General features: G+C 38.6%; 1 protein-coding gene across 9 annotated transcripts in view; it reads left to right on the top strand.

The window, feature by feature from the left end:
- The window catches only part of plin1 (perilipin 1), a 128,056-nt gene that overhangs the window by 52,106 nt on the left and 54,771 nt on the right, over positions 1–21,179 (top strand). For 8 of the 9 annotated variants that reach the window (XR_005636033.1, XM_039773305.1, XM_039773313.1 and 5 more), the window contains exon 7: positions 15,566–15,706. The exons of the other annotated variant lie outside the window; for it this stretch is intronic. Coding sequence is in view for 7 of the 8 variants with exons in the window: in XM_039773305.1 (XP_039629239.1) it covers positions 15,566–15,706 (141 nt within the window). In the remaining variant the exon portion in view is untranslated. The remainder of the gene's footprint in view (positions 1–15,565; positions 15,707–21,179) is intronic. 9 annotated transcript variants of the gene reach the window in all.

The following is a 21,179-nucleotide window of genomic DNA, read 5'->3' as shown; positions in this document are numbered from 1 at the left end:
GATTTCAGAAAGACATAGAAACCTCATAGCCCTTTTGTTTATTAATGAGACAGTATGTGTACCACTTGACTTTACAACTGATATTACGAAAAACACAGTATCTTGTGCCTCCTGCCAAATAAACAGGACCATTTATGGTACATCTACTACAGTCTGTGGAACAGAGCTTTTAATTGAAACAAGAAACTCCCCCACACTAGACGTCATTTTACCAGTATAGGGGCATTTTTTTAAATCAAAGTATGGACATAAACGTTAAAAGATGCCTCGTCTGGGAATGTAGAAATCTTGTCGCTGATCTCAAGTAAAGTATGGAGTCAAGGGAGCAGTTAAAAGCAGATACTTGACCTGCAAACCTTATACTCCTCTAAAGGTCTCTTTTAGCGCCAAGGAGGGGGGCAGGCATTGAGGTGAGATTGTTTCGTGCTCACAATGGAAGCTCTGTGCCCTTTGTTGGCAGAAAGACAAGCCAAGTGCTGTTCACAAAAACAGCTGTGTGGGGCAGTCTGCCATCCCTCACATGGCAAGTAGGAAAGAAACCAGGTTTTTAAGATTTTTCTCATTAGTATAATTAAATGTGTCTTGTTTATTAACCAAATCATGTGGAGGCATTCAAGCCACACTGAGCAAGTAATCGGTGCAAGGGGTATTGGAGCTGAGCAGCTCTGTTCGGGCATAGGAGCACTGAACATTCATTTAATGTTGCTAGGGGGTGAGAGTGTGGAGGGTAGAGGTGAATGACTGACAGTTGTTGGAGGAAACTAAACTCAAAAGACCAGCAGAGAAGGAGACATTTGAGTTATTGATGTTACAAACTGCCTTCTTTCATTAAAGGAAGAACAGAAAGAGTGTGTGGCTATAATAGTCACTCGTTCATTCATTATTAGTACCTGCCTACACCAATGAAGGATTGCAGAAGAAAATGCAAAGAATATGCAGACAAGTCTCGTGGAGCTGTCAGGCAGCATCACTAACCATAGGACCACCATGCAGCCCTACATTGATATTAACTGATTAATTTTTCACATTTTCATTGTTTTCTTCACAAGTACCAGTCGACCCTGATTGTATTATTCAGATTATTCACAGCACTTCAATTCTGTGGCATGTACTGTTGTGTACTGTTGACAGTGCCAGCCTACATCCCTCATTTAAAGGCTTTGTATGGTATGATTTATAAAGAACACATCCCATTACTGAAGAACCTTGCCTTTGGGTTGACAGCTGTGAGCAGTGAGCAGCCTGCATCAGGTTAAATTTGCTTTATTTTCCTGGCAGCTTGGACAAGATTCAAATCCCTCCTGTATACCTTAAAAAAACAGAGACAGAACCGAGTTGGCAGCTTTACTTGACATGCTATCTCCAATGGTATCCCACACGGGTTGTTGTTGTTTGCTGGCTTGTTTCAGGCAGGTGAGCCAAAATATACACATGCAACAACCATGTAAATGAAGATTTACATTTTTATGAATCATTAGTCTTTACATTTATTCAACCTACTTTATCAATTATTAGGCAAAGGGCAGCTAGAACTAATCCTGACAGCATTAGTCATATGGAAGGAAACGATTGTTGATGGTAAGGTAAATCTTTACAAGGTACAAATACACAATTCAGCAAACATAAATATCTTAGGGACAAGGGGGAATGCTGGAGTACACTGGAGAATGCCATTTAAACCTACAAGGAAAATGGAACTCGGCCCACTGTGCCACCCCAACAAACGAATACATTTAAATTAAATAATTTAAGTAATCTTCCATGATTCAAAGAGCTCATGTGTTGTGATTCCTAACTACTCAAAAATAGCAACAATGGGAATATAGTCTTCAAAAGTAAGCAAGACCAGACCATAGACCTCCACCCACTGAGTAAGCCTCACCCTAGGTTGGCCTACCCCCAAACTCAAAAGGCAGGCTTCGTGTCTGAATGAGCCCAAAAATCATAGTAAAGGATTTAAACAGTAAAAGTTGAATTAAAAAACCCAAATAAATAGAAAACCATTACAAACATCAAAGCTTCAAAGGACAACATTCAACAATTCAAAAAGGAGCACATGAAGGTAAGGCAGGACAAAAAGTAACAAACATATCAACCTTATTATTGAACCAGGAATCAAAGACAGTCATCCAAATAACAAAAGATGTGTGCTTCATAAACAGGAATTGCAATTAAAAAGGTTCAGTGCCAAAGATGCAGTATCCTTAAAGCTTCTCCTTAAATACTGCTTGGGATAGTCCTCCTGGTACATCATTAGGTGGTCCCACCCCCTTGGACTGTACATAAAGGACACAAGGCAGATAACTAAAAAAACTAATGCATATGTTAACACATTACAAAAACCAGAAAATCTACTATATAATAAAACACTAAGGTTTGTGTGTCCAGTTTCTTAGAGCAATTGGATTGGTCAGATAGGCTTTGTTGTGATTGGTTAGTTTGGCTTTGGTGATGCAACATAAGAAGAAGTGAGAGGGTGAGATGTATGTCGAGGAGTTAAGGAATATGAGCCATGTAGAGAGAGTTGCCTTCAAATATGGCAAATGTAAAACTGGACAAGAGGCAAGAAACGTACCTTGCAAATAATGAATGAGTCTGACATGCAGGCTTTATATAAATGCACTCAAGAGTGGGGGCACTGGTGAAGAAATGTTCACACACACATGAAGGTCCACATAGTGCACTGATACAGTGCATTGCCACACCCACCACCAGACAAACCACCTCAGGATCCCAGATTAGGACCTGAGTGCAGCCATGCAATGGCTCAGCACCACACTAGTTCAGATGGAGTGAAACAGTGTGAAATTTTTTATGGTGGCTGGAGTGCCAATTCTGCCACCAACCCCCAGGTTTTTCCTACATGCAGGAGTGGATGCAGATTAACGTCAAACCCAGGATGTAGCAATTGCAGGTTAAGGGCCTTGCTCAAGGGCCCAACGAAGTAGAATCACTTTTGGCGTTTATGGGATTCCCTAAGAGCCACCACTCCGCCCAATAGTGCAAGAGAGAACACATATTTTTTAATGATTTATTTTTTAATTATTCAATTATCTGTCTGCAACAGGTACCTCGGCTAATAATTAATACATAGTATCAAATATGTTTAATGCAAAAAAAATGTAAACAAGAATATTATGAATAGCACAATATACAGAATTATCTTTAAAAAGATACCATTAAGGTTAAATAAACAAAGAACATGCTTACGACATTTTATGCATATGGACAAAATGCTACACAAGTATTCAATAAGCGTAAGAGTTTGTTGAATCATTGCATTATTCAGGATCATTACTCTCCCCAAGTAGAAAGTCCATTATTTTGTTATATGAACATCATCACACAATTTTTTTTAATGTGGTACTAGGGCTAGTCTGAGCTGGTGTCAGAAAAGAACTTGACAGCTGGCTCACCTGTGCTGAGCTTTTGGGGGGCAACTAGGTGGAGGCCTTTATCAGGGATGTCAAAATATTAAAGAAGAAAAAGAAAATCTATTTGTGTTATCTATTCATGTAACCAAAAGTGTCCCCAATTTCCACCATTATAAATCAGGATTATACAGCGGTGGATTTGTGGGGGTAGAAATGGAAAAATATTCTTAGGCATGGCCTCTATGAGAACAAGCAGTCTTAAAACACGATGGTTCTGTGCCTACCATTTGCTAAAAGTAACACAAAGAAAACACTCACTCTTGGACCAGGAATTCTATCTATCATGTAATTCACCTGAACTATGACAACCCCAGACCCTAAAGAGGCTGTCACCACCAGTCATGTCCAAATCAACAGCTAAAAGATAATCTGCTAATTAACAGATCTTTAAAGAAAAGATCAGGAATAATTAAAAAAAAAATTAACCAAGAATCTAAAACTATGAAATAGAAAGTAATAGGACAGAAACTTAAAACTCTTAATACTTATATTTAAAAGAATAAATCCACTCCAAATTCTAACACTAAACAATACCAATACAAAAAATTTAAACTTGAATTCAGAAATATATTTACAGATCCTAACTCATTTACCATAAACAATGCCTAAAAACAGTTCAAAGTCCAAACCAAGTTGAGAAAATAAAGTTATACACTTAGGAGAAGGGTTGATGCAAAGATGAAAACTATCTCAATGTGTAAGGAGGGGTGAGCAGGGTCAGGTCTGGAGGGCCACAGTGGCTGCGGGTTTTGTTCCAACCCAGTCCTTTAATGAAAAGTCAGTCATTGCTGATGAAGCACTTATTGCTCAAGCAATATCTTAATGCTTTATTTTAGTTGTCTTGCTTATTAAGATTTGCCACCCTTAATTGCTTATCTTAGTGTTAAAGGCCACATTACAAATATTAGCTATATACAGGTGCTGGTCATAAAATTAGAATATCATGACAAAACTGATTTATTTCAGTAATTCCATTCAAAAAGTGAAACTTGTATATTGGACTCATTCATTACACACAGACTGATGTATTTCAAATGTTTACTTCTTTTAATTTTGATGATTATAACTGGCAACTAATGAAAGTCCCAAATTCAGTATCTCGGAAAATTAGAATATTGTGAAAAGGTTCAATATTGAAGACACCTGGTGCCACACTCTAATCAGCTAATTAACTCAAAACACCTGCAAAAGCCTTTAAATGGTCTCTCAGTCTAGTTCTGTAGGCTACACAATCATGGGGAAGACTGCTGACTTGACAGTTGTCCAAAAGACGACCATTGACACCTTGCACAAGGAGGGCAAGACACAAAAGGTCATTGCTAAAGAGGCTGGCTGTTCACAGAGCTCTGTGACCAAGCACATTAATAGAGAGGCGAAGGGAAGGACAAGATGTGGTAGAAAAAGTGTACAAGCAATAGGGATAACCGCACCCTGGAGAGGATTGTGTAACAAAACCCATTCAAAACTGTGGGGGAGATTCACAAAGAGTGGACTGCAGCTGGAGTCAGTGCTTCAAGAACCACCACGCACAGACGTATGCAAGACATGGGTTTCAGCTGTCGCATTCCTTGTGTCAAGCCACTCTTGAACAAGAGACAGTATCAGAAGCGTCTCGCCTGGGTTAAAGACAAAACTGCTGCTGAGTGGTCCAAAGTTATGTTCTCTGATGAAAGTAAATTTTGCATTTCCTTTGGAAATCAAGGTCCCAGAGTCTGGAGGAAGAGAGGAGAGGCACAGAATCCACGCTGCTTGAGGTCCAGTGTAAAGTTTCCACAGTCAGTGATGGTTTGGGGTGCCATGTCATCTGCTGGTGTTGGTCCATTGTGTTTTCTGAGGTCCAAGGTCAACGCAGCCATCTACCAGGAAGTTTTAGAGCACTTCATGCTTCCTGCTGCTGACGAACTTTATGGAGATGCAGATTTCATTTTCCAACAGGACCTGGCACCTGCACACAGTGCCAAAGCTACCAGTACCTGGTTTAAGGACCATGGTATCCCTGTTCTTGATTGGCCAGCAAACTCACCTGACCTTAACCCCATAGAAAATCTATGGGGTATTGTGAAGAGGAAGATGCATACGCCAGACCCAACAATTCAGAAGAGCTGAAGGCCACTATCAGAGCAACATGGGCTCTCATAACACCTGAGCAGTGCCACAGACTGATCGACTCCATGCCACACCGCATTGCTGCAGTAATCCAGGCCAAAGGAGCCCCAACTAAATATTGAGTGCTGTACATGCTCATACTTTTCATGTTCATACCTTTCAGTTGGCCAACATTTCTAAAAATCCTTTTTTTGCATTGGTCTTAATTGACATTCTAATTTTCCAAGATACTGAATTTGGGACTTTCATTAGTTGTCAGTTATAATCATCACAATTAAAAGAAATAAACATTTGAAATACATCAGTCAGTGTGTAATGAATGAATCTAATATACAAGTTTCACTTTTTGAATGGAATTACTGAAATAAATCGACTTTGTCATGATATTCTAATTTTATGACCAGCACCTGTAAATGACAAAGGAACCAGGGGTTCTTCATCTCACTTGTATCCATTTACACCTGTGTGTTTTCATTGTGAAATATCTGGTTTAATAAAATACACTGCTCAAAAAAATTAAAGGAACACTTTAAAGAAACACATTAGATACATCAGATCTCAATATGAAGTTGGATATCTATACAAATAATGACAGGGCAATGTCTTAGGAACAAAAGGATGCCAAGTCTTTTAATGGAAATAAAAGTTTTCTGCCTACAGAGGGCTCAATTGTGTAGACACCCTAAAATCAGAGTGAAATGAAGATGTGGCAGGCTAGTCCATTTTTCAAAAACTTAATTTCTGCTACTCAAAATGCTTTTCAGTATCTTGTGTGGCCCCCACGAACTTGTATGCATGCTTGACAACATCGGGGCATGTTCCTAATGAGACGACGGATGGTGTCTTGTGGCATTTCCTCCCAGATCTGTATGAGGGCATCCCTGAGCTGTTGTACAGTCTGAGGAGCAACCTGGCGGCGCCTAATGGACCGAAACATAATGTCCCACAGATGTTCTATTGGGTTTAAGTCAGGGGATCGTGAAGGCCATTCAATTGTTTCAATTCCTTCATCCTCCAGGTACTGCCTGCATACTCTTGCCACATGAGGCCGGGCATTGTCGTGCATTAGGAGGAAACCAGGACCTACTGCACCAGCGTAGGGTCTGACAATGGGTCCAAGGATTTCATCCTGATACCTAATGGCAGTCAAGGTGTCTTTGTCTAGCTTGTAGAAGTCTGTGCGTCCCTCCATGGATATGCCTCCCAGACCATCACTGACCCACCACCAAACTGGTCATGCCGAATGATGTTACAGACAGCATAACATTCTCCATGGCTTCTGCAGACCCTTCAACGTCTGTCACATGTGCTCAGGGTGAACCTGCTCTCATCTGTGAAAAACGCAGGGTGCCATTGGTGGACCTGACAATTCTGGTATTCTAAGGTAAATGCCGATCTAGCTCCACTGCGCTGGGTTGTGAGCACAGGGCCCACTAGAGGATGTTGGGCCCTCAGACCACCCTCAAGAAGTCTGTTTCTGATTGTTTGGTCAGAGACATTCACACCAGTGGCCTGCTGGAGGTCATTTTGTAGAGCTCTGGAAATGCTCATCCTGTTTGTCCTTGTCCAAAGGAGCAGATACCAGTCCTGCTGATGGGTTAAGGACCTTCTATGGTCCTGTCCAGCTCTCCTAGACTAACTGCCTGTCTCCTGGAATCTCCTCCATGCCCTTGAGACAGTGCTGGGAGACACTGCAAACCTTCTGGCAATGACACACATTGATGTGCCATCCTGGAGAAGTTGGATTTCCTGTGCAACCTCTGTAAGGTCCAGGTTTTGCCTCATGCTACCAGTAGTTACACTGACCATAGCGAAATGCAAAACTAGTGAAAAAAACAGTCAGAAAAGATGAGGAGGGAAAAATGTCAGTGGCTTCCACCTGTTAAACCATTCCTGTTTTGGGGGTCATCTCATTGTTGCCCCTCTAGTGCACCTGTTGTTAATTTCATTAACAGCAAAGCAGCTGAAATTGATTAACAACCCCCTGTGCTACTTAACTGACCAAATCAATATCCCAGAAGTGTCATTGACTGGATGCTATACTCTGATTAAAAAGTGTTCCTTTAATTTTTTTGAGCAGTATATTTGGAAGGAAACTGAAGAGGAATAAATAAAGGAAATACTGTACTCAACTGTTTAAGCCTTCAAGTCATCTGAATGATATCCTTTAAAAGGAAAAAAATCTACAATATAACAATGACATGACATGGCAGAGTTAAAACAGTAATAAGCCAAGAAATTAAATAAGATCTCTTATTTGTAAGGTTTGGTTTCTAATTAAACAACTGGTTTGGGTTAAAACTTGCAGCTATTGTGGCCCTCCAGGACCAACTTTGCTCTCCACTGGCCTAAGCGAAGTGCTGAGGTTTGAGTGACACTTTATTTAGACCCGTCTGGTGGCTGCCTTAATTGGCAGTTCAACTGAGCAGTTAGAAGTCATGGAGTTCCAGAGTCTTTAACAGAACAGAGGAACATAATCTGCATATCTATTAAACATAATATGTTTGTCTGCTCTCTGCACACAGATTTGTAGTTCAAGCCACAGACTTGACATTTTCCACACAGGTATTTCTCTCAATTAGTGATGAGCAAAACCCACAGAATCCGCTTCACTGTGAGTTCGGCAAAATCACAGAAATGTTCACAAATTTCGCTGAAGTCAAAGGGGAAGGAGGAAGTGAACTAGTTTGGAGTGCCTTATGATGGTGCAGTGGCCTTTTAAGTCTCCCTGATGACTAGGGAAGTCTGTCAACTATGCTGGACTGATTAAGGTGGCCAAATTTGTGATCTGAGCTGTGAGACAGCAATGCTAACTCCTGCGCCACTATGCTTCAAACAACAAAAGATGTAGATGTAAGGAATACTACAAACAAAATACAACACACAGCCGCTAACTAGCATTAGGTAAATAAAATATAGCTCATTGCGCTAAAAAAGTTCCAGTCTTGGGACACATAGGCTGTGCCACAAAGTGTCAGCATGAAACTTGTTTGTTCCATTGTTTGACGCAGCTCTGGGTGTGGCTAAAATGTCTGTTTTGTTTTGTTTCTGTTTTATGTGTGCAGATAGTTTCATCAAGAAGAAAAATGCCTTTGATTTTATTATTTCATAGTATGTCCTCTGCAGTGGACTGGCGCCCTGCCCGGGGTTTGTTTCCTGCTTGCACCCTGTGTTGGCTGGAATTGGCTCCAGCAGACCCCCGTGACCCTGTGTTAGGATATAGCAGGTTGGATAATGGATGGATGGATAGTATGTCCTATGTTTTCTGGTGAGGGGAGGAGAAGTGGAGAGCCCCTTTAAGGCTTGTTTTGGCATATTGGATGGTCAGATGGCTATTTTGCATGTATAATTGGCCATGTGCTGCTTTGCTGCCAGCCTACAGGGATCAGTGTTATATTTCCAGTGGCATTACTGATAATATTCTCATTATAGTTAGCTGATGTACAACTCAATTGAAAATACTGTAAGTTTATTTTTTTTAACATATGTTTGATAGAAATCTGGGAGGTTGTAACAACAGCAAGTGGAAGAGGGAGGCTTGGTGAAATGAGTGCATTTAAAGATGGGGGAAAATATCACGCAACACTGTCAAGCACAATACGTCATTTTTTTTTCATTCTCCCTTGTGTGCCTGCGTCCTAGCAATGGCCATGTCGGTAACAATCGTACAGTAAGCATGCATGAAAGTGCTGCACATGGCTGCTCTTGTAATGCATCATGGGGAGCTTGGAAAAAAAGTCCACCTAAGCCAGCCATACAGCAAGTTTCCAGGAAAATATTTAAGGTTACCAATAAACACCAAATATTTGCTGTGAAAAACGCTGTTGTGAATTTCACCGATTAACAATACTTACCATAAGTTAGGTTTGGACGTAACATTTCAGCATTGCCTCTCTGGAAGGTGATGAAATGAGTGGCAAGAAATACTGCAGTGTGATCTATTGACAGAGAACAGTGCCACACGGGTTGTGATGGTGGTGTGCTGGTTGGCATGCTCGTGTTTCAACCAAGAACTTGGGTTGATTCCTATCCATTACATTTAACTTTTTCTATAATCAAACTTTTGCCTTATTATTTATTATGGCACCAAGCCATCTCTTGTGTAGCCATATTGTCTCTGGAGTTATTTATTGAAACCTGGGGATCTTTTCACTAGAAGAAAAAACAATATTGTATGCAAATAAGCTTTACTTACAGTTGTGTGGTAATTGCAGCAAGTTTTATAGTAATAAAGTTAGGGATATAATAACTTGTAATTATGTTTTACCTTCATTTTCTCACCTGGCATTGCTGAGTAATGTAGCTAATTAAGAATTAAAAGAAACATGAAATAAAAGCAGCCAAAAAGGGAGTAAATAAATGTATAGGACAGAGCTGCAGCTAAACCGTAACACGTCACAACTGGAGCCTAAACTATAAGCAATAGGCACAAGTTGAAGGGTTGGGTGACAGTCCAGCACACACCATACTCACTCATACTGGGTCAACTTAGAGTCACCAGTTAACTTAAGGCCCACATTCTGGGTGGGAAAAATAGAGAAACCCCACTTACACAGAAAAAAATGAAGGGGGAAAACAGCATAAAGACATAGGGTGAGCATGCAAAGTTCAAACAGACAGAGGAATGACTTGGATTTAAACCTTGGACTCTTGAAATGCAAGGCAGTAGCACTAACCTACCCATATTCTACTCAGAACTATTGGACCATTATAAGTACAACTAGAACTGAAAGCTTTGCCTTGGTCAAACTGAAAAATGCAATGCTGTAGTGAGTTGTGTATGTAAACTCTTCTGTGTAAAGAGAAGGAGCAATGGTGAAGTCTTCTAAACCTCTGTATCACTTTTATTTCTCAGACATGCCATTTGTGATGAGCTCTGGCCCAACTTCTTCCTATTGTTTGGCAGAGGCATCTCTGTATTCACTTTTGATTTTTTAAACATCTAATCAAAGACCCTGGAACAGTGAGGACACCTCCTAACTAATATACCAGTATACTCAAGACATGAAGCAATATTTTTTACATTAAAGTATCTCAAACAAGCTCAAACGTGCTCACCTTTCTTGATTAAGGGCACTCATGCTTCCAACCAACCACAGTAACTATTAATGTGTATTACTTACATGTTATAAATTTATCTTTCTTTATGCTATTAATCACAGCATGCATAATTACATAATGTTTTGCATAGCAGCCCATCAATAAACTAATCACCTACTTTTCAGAATGGCTAAGCTTGAAGAAAGCAGTGGCATGGTTTCTCAAGTGTAAAGGCATACCGATGCACTTTAAAAATGAAAGAAAAACATTTCAACTAGAAGTCAGTCAATCTGTAAGTAATCCAGTAGAACAAAACTGACAAAAAAGTAAAAATTGAGTTGATCATATCAATAGACAATATAAACTGCCAAAACCCAGGTGTACAATACTTGTAGAGACTTACCAAGTTGACTCCTACCTGGAATTGCTGTCAAAGGGGTTTCCACAAAGTTCTGAATTAAGGGTGTAAATACTTATATAGTTTTGATTTTTCATAAATTTGCAAACCTTTCTGAAAACATGTTTTTTCTGATTATGGGTCAAGTGTAAATTGATGAGCAAAAATGTCAAATTTATCCATTTAAATTTAAATCTACAACTCAATAAAGTGTGCAGAATTTAAAAGGGTTTGAACGCTTTCTGAATCCACCATAAATGTGGCACAGTTTATAAAAGTCCCACATTACACTGAAATTATTAGGAGAATATGTTTTTAAGTGAAAAGAAAAAAGCATCCATTCATTTATTCATCCACTGTCAAGCCTGCTTTTAATCCTGTCCAGGGCTACAAGAATCCAGGCAGCACTGGATGGAAAACAAACCAACCCAAGGTGGGGCACACTCACTCAAAGAGGATCCATTTAAAAATATCAGTTGGCTGAACTTGCTAGTTTTGCAAACATGGGAGGCAAACACATTGTGAAGATTATTAATTTCAAATAAAAAATCAATACATAAATTGAAATTATCATAGCATGAGAGCCTGTAATTATCAGGGCCAGACTGTCCATTCACAGGAGGACAAAAGACTTATTGCCACATAGTGCGACCTTGGTTTACAAGATGACGTGCAAGACCTTGACAAGGCTGTTGGCATTTTAGCACGTAGTGTCAGAAGATTTCCACAAACTTGAGTGTATTGTTTGATTATTTTAAGTTTAAAAGCCACCTGCGTAGATAAGGAATAAGCCAAAGTATGCCCTTGATGTATTTGGAGTATTGCAACAGATGAAAAGAGATGAATGTGTTCACTGATAGCAAAGACATTTATTATTTATCATGTGACACACTGAGAGCAGACTTACCTTAAGGACCTGCTAGATCTTTTCAACTAAAGAAATAAAGAATTATGATTTATAGGGCACGTATTCTCATCCCTTTCACATTTTATCCAGTAGATTTAATCAATTATTGTAATGGTTTCATTCCATTGGGAGGTTTCAGTTTGGTCTCTTTATAGCTTATCATTTTATTTTTTTTACAACAGGCAGTGAGCTCTGCGAAGACATGCACAGTCTGCTTAAACTCAAGCACAGGCTGACCAATCTTTTGTGTAATAAGAAATGTAAAATTTTCATTGACCACATTCCCTTTTTATTCCATACCAACAGTACCGCCCCTGGCCAGATTGGGACTCTAAGTGAAATCTTCTTGGTCACCGTCACACTGCCACTCCCTCAATCCATTACATTAGTATTTCTGATAACAGCTTTAATTTGAATATTAACTTTATATAATTAAATCCATAAGTATTTGGATAGTGACACAATTTTCAAAGTTTTGGCTCTGTATGCCAAACCAGTAGATTTCAAATAAAGAAATCATTACATAATTGAAGTGTAGGCTTTAAGCATTAATTCAAAGGGATAACAGCAATATTGTATGAGTCATTTAGGAATGACAGACACTTTTATACATGTCCCCCCCCACACACACACACACGCCCCCCATTTACTGGGGCTCAGTAAATTTGAACATTTTAATGACAAGATGTTCAATAGCCAGGTGTGAGCAGATCCCTCATTATTTCATTAAGTATTAAAAAGGTAAAAGGCCTGCAGTTGATTCCAAGTGTAGAATTTGCATGTGGAAGCTGTCACTGTGAACTATCAATATGAGGTCCAAAGAGCTGTCCATGCAAGTAAAAACAACCCTACATTAGGCAGAGAAAACAAAACAAACCCATTAGAGAGACAGCAAGAACACCAGGTGTGGTCAAATCAACATTTTGGTTCATTCTAAAAGAGAAGAACTGTGCTGGATGATCACAAAATTATGTCCTTGGAAGTTAAGATAAATATGCACCAGAATGATGGATAGAGAAGTGTATGGAGAAGAGAAGAAAATGTCTTGAAGTGAAGGCCTGGCAAAGTATCACTAGATTGGAAACCTAGCACTTGAAGATGGCCATGGGTTCAGACTTCAGGCTGTAAAGGATTTTCAACTAAATATTGAAAATGATCATTATATTCATAATTATGTTAGTTTCTCCAAATACTTTTGAGCCCCTGAAAATGGGGGTAACCATGTCTTTTCTAAAAGGCTCATACAATACTTTTATTAAATGCCTTAAATTAAACCTGCAAGTCTACACTTCAATGACATTTTTATTGCTTCAGTTGAAATTCCTTGTGGTGGCACACAGAGCCAAAATTATGAAAATTGTATCACTGTCCAAATACTTATGGACCGAACTGTAAATAAACAAGCACGCATCACAAACTTAATTTTGACTACTGTGAAATGCAAATACTTTTTTTAAATAAAAAAAAAAACTTGAAAGTGAATTTTTTGGGTTTTCTTCAGTCTCATTGTTGCACATAAGAGTAACACATGTCTAAATTTTCTGAAGACAAAGTTATCTATGAGGTTGTCATAGGACAGCTTCAATGCAAAGTCTGAGTTGATGCTGATGAGAGCCAAGCTGCTTATACTAGATGTTTTTATGCCATGGATGATCGTGTATGTCGTGATGAGCTGAAGTTTTGAAAAATCATGGTAACTGGAATGGTTGCTGCAAAGCAGAGCGAACCCATAGATTTAAACTTCAGTGGTATTTAATGACAATAATATAACAATTGATTTGTTTCCTTTATAAATGAAGACCTATTTAATAATAATAATAATAATCCAGGGTATCAATGTGCTCTTACTCTGTTACTTGATATCACCAACAGTAACACTTGTAACATCAAAAATAATTTTATTACAACTACTACTACTACTAATAATAATAAAAATAAAGATAATAGCATAAAATACAACAACAACTACTACTACTAATAATAATAATAATAATATAAAAATACCACTACTAATAATAAATTCATCTAAGCTCATTGTTCTTTTTATACAGCATGTCAAATTTTCTTGCCTGGTACTTTCCCACAATTCATCCAAGAGCCTGTGTGTTAGTGAAATTTACAATGCATCAACACTCCGAGCACTTAATGTGTTGACTAACATTAGCAGCCTGTAACAACGTGTAGACATCCTGAGGTCTATGTGATGGCAATGAATAATCTACAGCTATGTGATTGTTAGGTATTATAACATCAGATAATATCTGTTAAACAGTTGGTATCAAATATTTTACACATAATGCTGCTCCAGTAAACCGCTAGATTTAGTGTAGTGGGAATTGATGTAACATTAACTAGCTTACTGGAAGTTGGTCAGATTTAGATTTCTAAACACACCTGCAATTGCAGCATAAGCTACTTCTTCATGGTTTATTTTTTTTTTCTTTTCTGTGCTCCTGACTGGTGCTGACTTGAAGCCATCTCCCTACTTGTTAATGGAAAATGATCACAACGGCTGACTGTCATTAATTTGATGATTTCATGAAACAGTAGTAACCCCAAAAGCATCAAGCTGCGGACACCCAACACCTCTGCTCTGTTGTGGAGTTTGTTGCTTTGCCTTATACGTCAGTAATGTTACTCATTATGCTTGGTTACACTGTGGTTAAGATTAGGGTTGTGGGAGGGGTTATTTGAGTCGAGTCAAGTCAAGTAAACCAAGAAACAAAAACATGCAATCGAATTGGCTGTCCGGCGGAGCTACTGAATTGCAGATGTCTGTGAACCCCCAATGGGTCCTCCTGACACATGCTGTACATGCAGTGCATGAGCTGCATATAGCAAGGGGCAGCTCTGCATACCAAATTTCAACAGAGGTTCAAAATGTCTAGCCATAGCTCAACAAAAGAATGAAGTCAATCAATAAAAAATTAACAATGGCTCCTGCTTCACAGTTCCAGAGGCCTTCATTTGAATCCTGACCTGGGCAGGGCCTGTGTGGAGCTTTGATGTTCTTCCTATGTCTCTTACTTCTCAAAACAGGAGTATTTGATCAAGTGGGCATGTGTCTCCTGTGATGGAACAGTGCTTACTTTGCACCAAGCTTCCAATCGCCCCATAATGGATTAAGTAAACTTAGAAAATGAATGAATGATCAGCCCTCCATTATGAAGTAGTTCATGTTTGATTCAATTGTCTTTCGTACTCATTGGATTTGACCCTTAAAATTAATAAAACTCAAAAAATGAAAATGGGTTGATGGAGAGTTAAGTGAAACTTTCCATATAATATGACTTATTATTCCAAATATGCACAAGTAATAGATTATTCAAAATTTAAGTGTGCAAACTTATTTTTAATATTTGGAATAATTTATCAAAACTTTTTTAAGAGAAGATCACAGTTGTGTTGAACCTGTTCTCTGAAAAATCAAACAGAAATACTGCAGCCTGACATATAAGCATAACACAATGGAGATTCCCCTATTGATTTATAAATTGATAATTACAGTCAATATTTTGAAAAAATATTTTTGCATTTATTTAGTTTGTAGAGATCTTGCCTATTTTTACCTTTGCACTGACGTGCATGCCGGCAAGCTGTGAAAATATAATTCTGGTAATCTTTAGGCCCAATATCCTGTTTGACGTCTGTCTGACTAAGTGCTTCATTTAATTTGCACAGACTGGCTTTGCAAAGAAAAACCTTGGAGTGGCTAGCAATGCCCTCCAGAATGCTCAGACTTCAGTTACAGAGTTTCTTCAGCGAGAGCTAAAGGAGGCTGCCAAGGAAAAGAAGAAGAAGAAGGATGGTGGCAACATGGAGGTAATGCATGGCGGGAAGGCTGGGGAGCAGGGTGGGGATCGAAAAATCACAGCATGACTCTGTAGGAAATGTATGTCATCAAGTGGTGTAGTGTTGGGCAGGCCTGTTTTAACAGCATCATAACCCTTCCAGGAAAATTAGTGTGTTGGGGCCCCTGTTTTGATAGCAAAACAGAAACATACATAGGCATTAGAAACATTGTGAGCACCTATACCCTTGACGCCCTGGGCCAGTGCCCATTCTGCCTATATGTTAAGACAGGTGACATGTGCGGAAGGAAAATGACATGAAATAGCCAAGTAGTATAGTAACCTCATAATATAACAGGGAAGATGATCAGGCACAAATTGAGATGAGCTTTTTGATGGTTGGCTATGTCTCATATGTCTTAAGCTCTAACTCTACAGGATAAGCTCTAATTCTACAGGAGATTCACAGCCATTATGAGGAAAAATGGACACTGCACTAGCTATTGTTACTGTCTCACTTCATTTCAAGGGTCTACAGTTCTGGTCCTGGTGAACAGCATTGACTACTCATCCAAATTCTAAATTATATGCCAACAACTGCTCCATAACTCTAATGCTCATTAGTGTTCTCTCTCTGCCACATCAAACAATTTTAATTTTGTGAATATTCCTATTTAAGAGACAACATCTAAATGTTTTCTGGACCTGATCAGATTAGTCCCAGACTTTTTACCCTTATTTTACTTTATGATGCAGATGTGCAATTAGAATCTTAACTGTTGTACTCCTTGTTATTTCTGTCACGTACCTAATTGGCAGTTCATTAAGAAAACAAGAAGAAATTTAAAACAGTGTATGTAGCAATTAAGGGTTGTTAGCCTTCATAAGCCAATGAACTAAAATAAATTCTAGTAATCATCAACATCAAATCAACTGGTGGAAATAAAAACACACAGCCACTGCAACCCTCCAGGAATCCCTGGGAGTCCCCCAAAAACCTTATTTGTAGTTGCCATTTTTAATTTTTTGTAGTTTAATAGTGCCTGCCTCAAATCCACCCAGTTGTGATGGTTTCCCATCTTTCTCAATCCACTCCTTCAAAGCAGCAGATCTGCCAAAACCAAAGTGAGGTAACCCATCCACCTGTTTGTTGACAGTATTTGTTCCTGTACTGCACAGCTGAAGCCAAACCCAGAAGTACTGGGTGTGAGGTAGGAATTAACTTGCAGATAACTAACTCTGCACCTCATCTGCAGTCACTCATGTCAGACCAGTTTAGTCCTTAATTAAAGTGTCTGTCTAATGAAAAAAGATATTAATCAACCAATCTAAGCTTACAGGAATACTAGTCAATTGCCAGGCACACTAACTCACTCACATGTGGTCAATGTTGGCACCCCAACTGACCTTAAATGCATATCTCCAAGATGCACCCATAATGGTGTTATCAATGAGCCAGTTTAGAATTTTTTTTTTATTTGTTGATAAGATCAGTGTGATTGTGATTTTTGATAAAATTACTTTGCTTTTGGAAAAACTAGAAGGGAGCAGTAGTAGCTGTAATCATGCTATCTCTGACAACTCAAAGAGATGATACAGTTTTAAGAGTAACGATTGGGAGATTGAAGTGCAGTCAAACAATGTACTGAGATCATAAACTAAAGCCCATGCTCTGCTGTACGCTGAAGACATTCCAGTGTTATGGCCAGGGTCCCTAAAAATTTTATAGCCCAAAGGCAACTTAAAAATAGCAAATATGCCCAAAAAAATAGCCCAATGCCTGAAGTAGACAAAATTTTAACACCGGAAAGCAGGAAGTGGTTGCCAGAGTGAGAGGGTTAGGTACCATCAATGCCCAAGGGAGGGGGGTCCCCTATGAAATATTTCGGAGTGATAGATTGGGTATGTACCATCACATAATGGAGGGGCGGGGGTCTCCCTCTGAGATTTTGCAACAATGAAGAACATACACAAATACAAAAGAGGAAGAGGAACAAGTTGGATGAAAAACATGGTAAAAATGAAGGGGATTGAAAAATTGCCCAAAATACTGCATTATCTCTCTATTATATAAAAAAATCCTGGGGCGAGACAAAACTTGTTCAGAGAGATAATTTCAAATCCCGCGAGACAAGACTTTGTGCCAAAAGATTTTACCACGCCCACAGTCCACTCACCTCTGGTTCGTGTTAATGTTATTTTCAGAAACAGTTCTTGTGCTTTCAGCTCTTATAAATTTCTATGTTTTCCTCATTTTAATACAAGACATACAATCTATTCACTTCCTCCCATGTAGTCCTTTTCTGGACAATAATTTTATATGTTCTAGATGAAACATCAATGATTAACTGAAGAAAAAAGGGTAGCATGTTGAAAAGAGGCCCAAAAGTGTTGGAGAGAAAAGAATTCAAAAAAGAACAATAATAATCTAAGTGCAAATTCGGAAAATAAGGAAAGTTATAATCAGCCCGGACCAACTGGAATTGAAAACCTAACAGGTCCAAGCAGGGGCAGAAATAAAAGAAAGAGTAGAAGACAAAGTAGAAGTAGTCATAAAGAGGTTCAAAAATGTTGGCACGATACACATGCACAGCAGGCTAGAGATTATAAAAGTACTCAAATCCGAAAGTCTCAAAAAACTTATAGCAAAAATCGCATTAGCGCTAAAAAGTGGAAATTATTACTCAATGAAGTAACAGAACAGTGAAAAGAGATTGAATATATGGACATAGGTGATATAACTGAAGTATGTAGATATTGTTCTGCTTTAAAGTTTAAGTCGGAGACTTGTATTCTAAGTCTAAGTAGTGTTTCTTCCCAATGAAGAGGTGAATATGTGAGAGATAAAAGATTTGTTATTTGCTAAAAGTGAAATCCACAAACACTACAGGCAAAATATCTGAATCTACAATAATCTGTTCGTGTTCGCATTATTCAATGCTGAAAACGTAGATTTACACGGTTCAGGACCATACACATGAGAATCTGTGGTCCCGCAACAATTAAAGCTACTGCAAGTTTAATTTCAAAGAAACCACAATTCCATCAGGTTTATATTTATGATCATGGAGAAGCGATGCAACATAGAATTGAAAGATTTAAACGATTGGACGTATTAGGAATTCTACAGCCAATAATGGATACAAATCCATATGTCCAAAAGTATCGCACTTTACACAAAATGTATCTGCAAAGTTTTCTTGGATTTCTATATGAATCCGAAAGATCACGCTCGAATATACAGTATAATAAACCAACATGTGACGAATTGTCAGTGATAATAGTTTTGAAAGATGGAGATATCAAAGACAGAGTTGATATTCGTGTTTATCCAAAAGCAAAGCACGATGCATCGCAAGCGGCAGATCTAGGAAATGACTAGCATGTAGTGCTCACACGGGGGTTGGCAAGCGAAGCAAGCCCCCTAGTTTTTTAAAAAAATAGCCCAATAAACCTCAACCTGAGAAAGTCAATTTTTTTGTCCAGACAAATATCAAAAATACCCCAATTGGACAAGAAAATCACAGAACTGGCAATACTGGTTATGGCCCAGGAACACGCCATGTACATCATTCTGTACGTAAGGTGTTTGACGGTCAGATGATCAAATCAGCACAGGTCCAACCTTCATTTTTATGGCTCTTCTGGGAGAGACACACCCTGTGACTTCTACCTACTGTCTTTGCATCTGGAGTCCACCACTTGCTCACCGTGATTGTGATTGGCCCGTTTCTCTTTGCAGGTCGGACACCTCATTTGACATATTAAATAGTGCTTTGATGTAGCGAGTGCACCATTTCTCCTGGGACTGTTTTGTAGTCCAACAATTTACTAACTATGTAAAACAATCTTTCTGCCAAGTTGTTACAATATATTAAAAATAAAAGAGTAATGTCTGTGAAATTAAAACTACACTAAAACTTAAAGTATAGTATGAAGACTTAACTAAAACTAAGTTGAATTCTCATGTAAGATCAGAAATAATATACAAATGAAAAATGGTATAAAAAGCCAAAAGTATAATACAATTAGCACACAGTTCTTTGCAAAGGAAATGTCCAAGTCTAGCCATAGGCCACATAGCAGTCCAGCTACTCCCTGGACATTCTACAGTGTTCTGTTATCCAGCCTGCTGCCTGTGACTGTACATTAATTATAAAATGGTTTGACAGTGGAGCACCTTGATGATATTTTCTCCCACCTGCTCTGAAGAACCATTCTATGAACTTGCTTCAAACACAAGTTCTATACCAGGGAAGCAGCCAATAAGGTTGGCCACGATGAATGTGGGACCATCAAGTCAGTTGCCCAGTTTCTTTTCACAAGTCTGTTCATACTAGAATGGTGTCCTATTTTGAATTTGTTCATTCAATTCAGTTTATCTTATTTTTGTATACCACTTCTCATTGAGTGCAGGCTCAAAGTGCTGTAACAAATTCTCAGGTAAATACAAATACCACATTATAAATGACTAGTTATGTAATGAATGCATGTAATGACATATATTTGTATAAACAGACAGAAAAGCAGAGTAGTTTGAAACTGATTAGCATAAATGGAACCCAACAATATCTATCAATTAATTTTTGAACTATGGACAGTTAAGAATAGAGAACAGAAAAACAAAAACTGCAGTCAGCAGCATCCTTGGAGGAATACACCTGTGGTTCACGTCTTGTGCCCAGTGCTGCCAGATTAGGATTTAGTCTGAACTGGATTAAGCAGGTTTAACATGGATGAATATCAGCTATCCTGATGTTGGCTTGGATAGAGCACAGCCTTCATGACTCTGCCCTACCAAGTGTGCAGATATCATTCTGTATTGTTCTTCCATTTCCTGTATACTGATATGTTTAATGCAAGAGAATATATTTTGTTTTTCTTCATCTGATTGTTTTAATTTACCTGAAATATATTTTATGGGAATATTTGCTTTTGAATTATGCTCCTTTCTTCAAAATATAGAGGCAAGAACAGAGTGAATTGACTTTTTTAGATTTTGCACCTGTGGGCATCACATGTGGCTTTTATTCTGATTAGAATTTACATGAAATGTTTTTGGCACTTTATTCACTGTTTGCATAAATGACAAAAGTCTCCTCAAACATCAAAAACCTAAACTGTGTCATAGCTTTAATACTGTTAGAAAAGAAAAATGAAAATAAATACAGGTGTTTGTTATATTTATATAACGTAAATGGGCAGGTGGGTAGCATGGTGGCTACTGCCTAGAGAAAAGTAGACCGGGGTTCATGTCCTTGGTACACCCTGCATGGTGTTTGCATGTTCTCTCTGTGTCTGGTTTCCTCCCACTGTCCAGTGACATGCATGTTAGCTGAATTGGTGATGCTAAATTAACCTGAATGTGTGTGTGTGTCATTGTGTTTACCTTGTGAATGAACGGTGTCCTGCTCAGGGGTTATTCCTGCCTTGCACCCGATGCATGCTGTAATAGTCTTGATCTTCTCTGTGGCCCAGCCCAGGGTAAGTACGTTTGAAAATGG

The sequence above is a fragment of the Polypterus senegalus genome, chromosome 12, assembly GCF_016835505.1.
Source record: "Polypterus senegalus isolate Bchr_013 chromosome 12, ASM1683550v1, whole genome shotgun sequence".
Classification (NCBI taxonomy): domain Eukaryota; kingdom Metazoa; phylum Chordata; class Cladistia; order Polypteriformes; family Polypteridae; genus Polypterus; species Polypterus senegalus.
The sequence above is the reverse complement of the archived record's forward strand: the minus strand, read 5'-3'. Positions and strand labels throughout refer to the sequence as shown.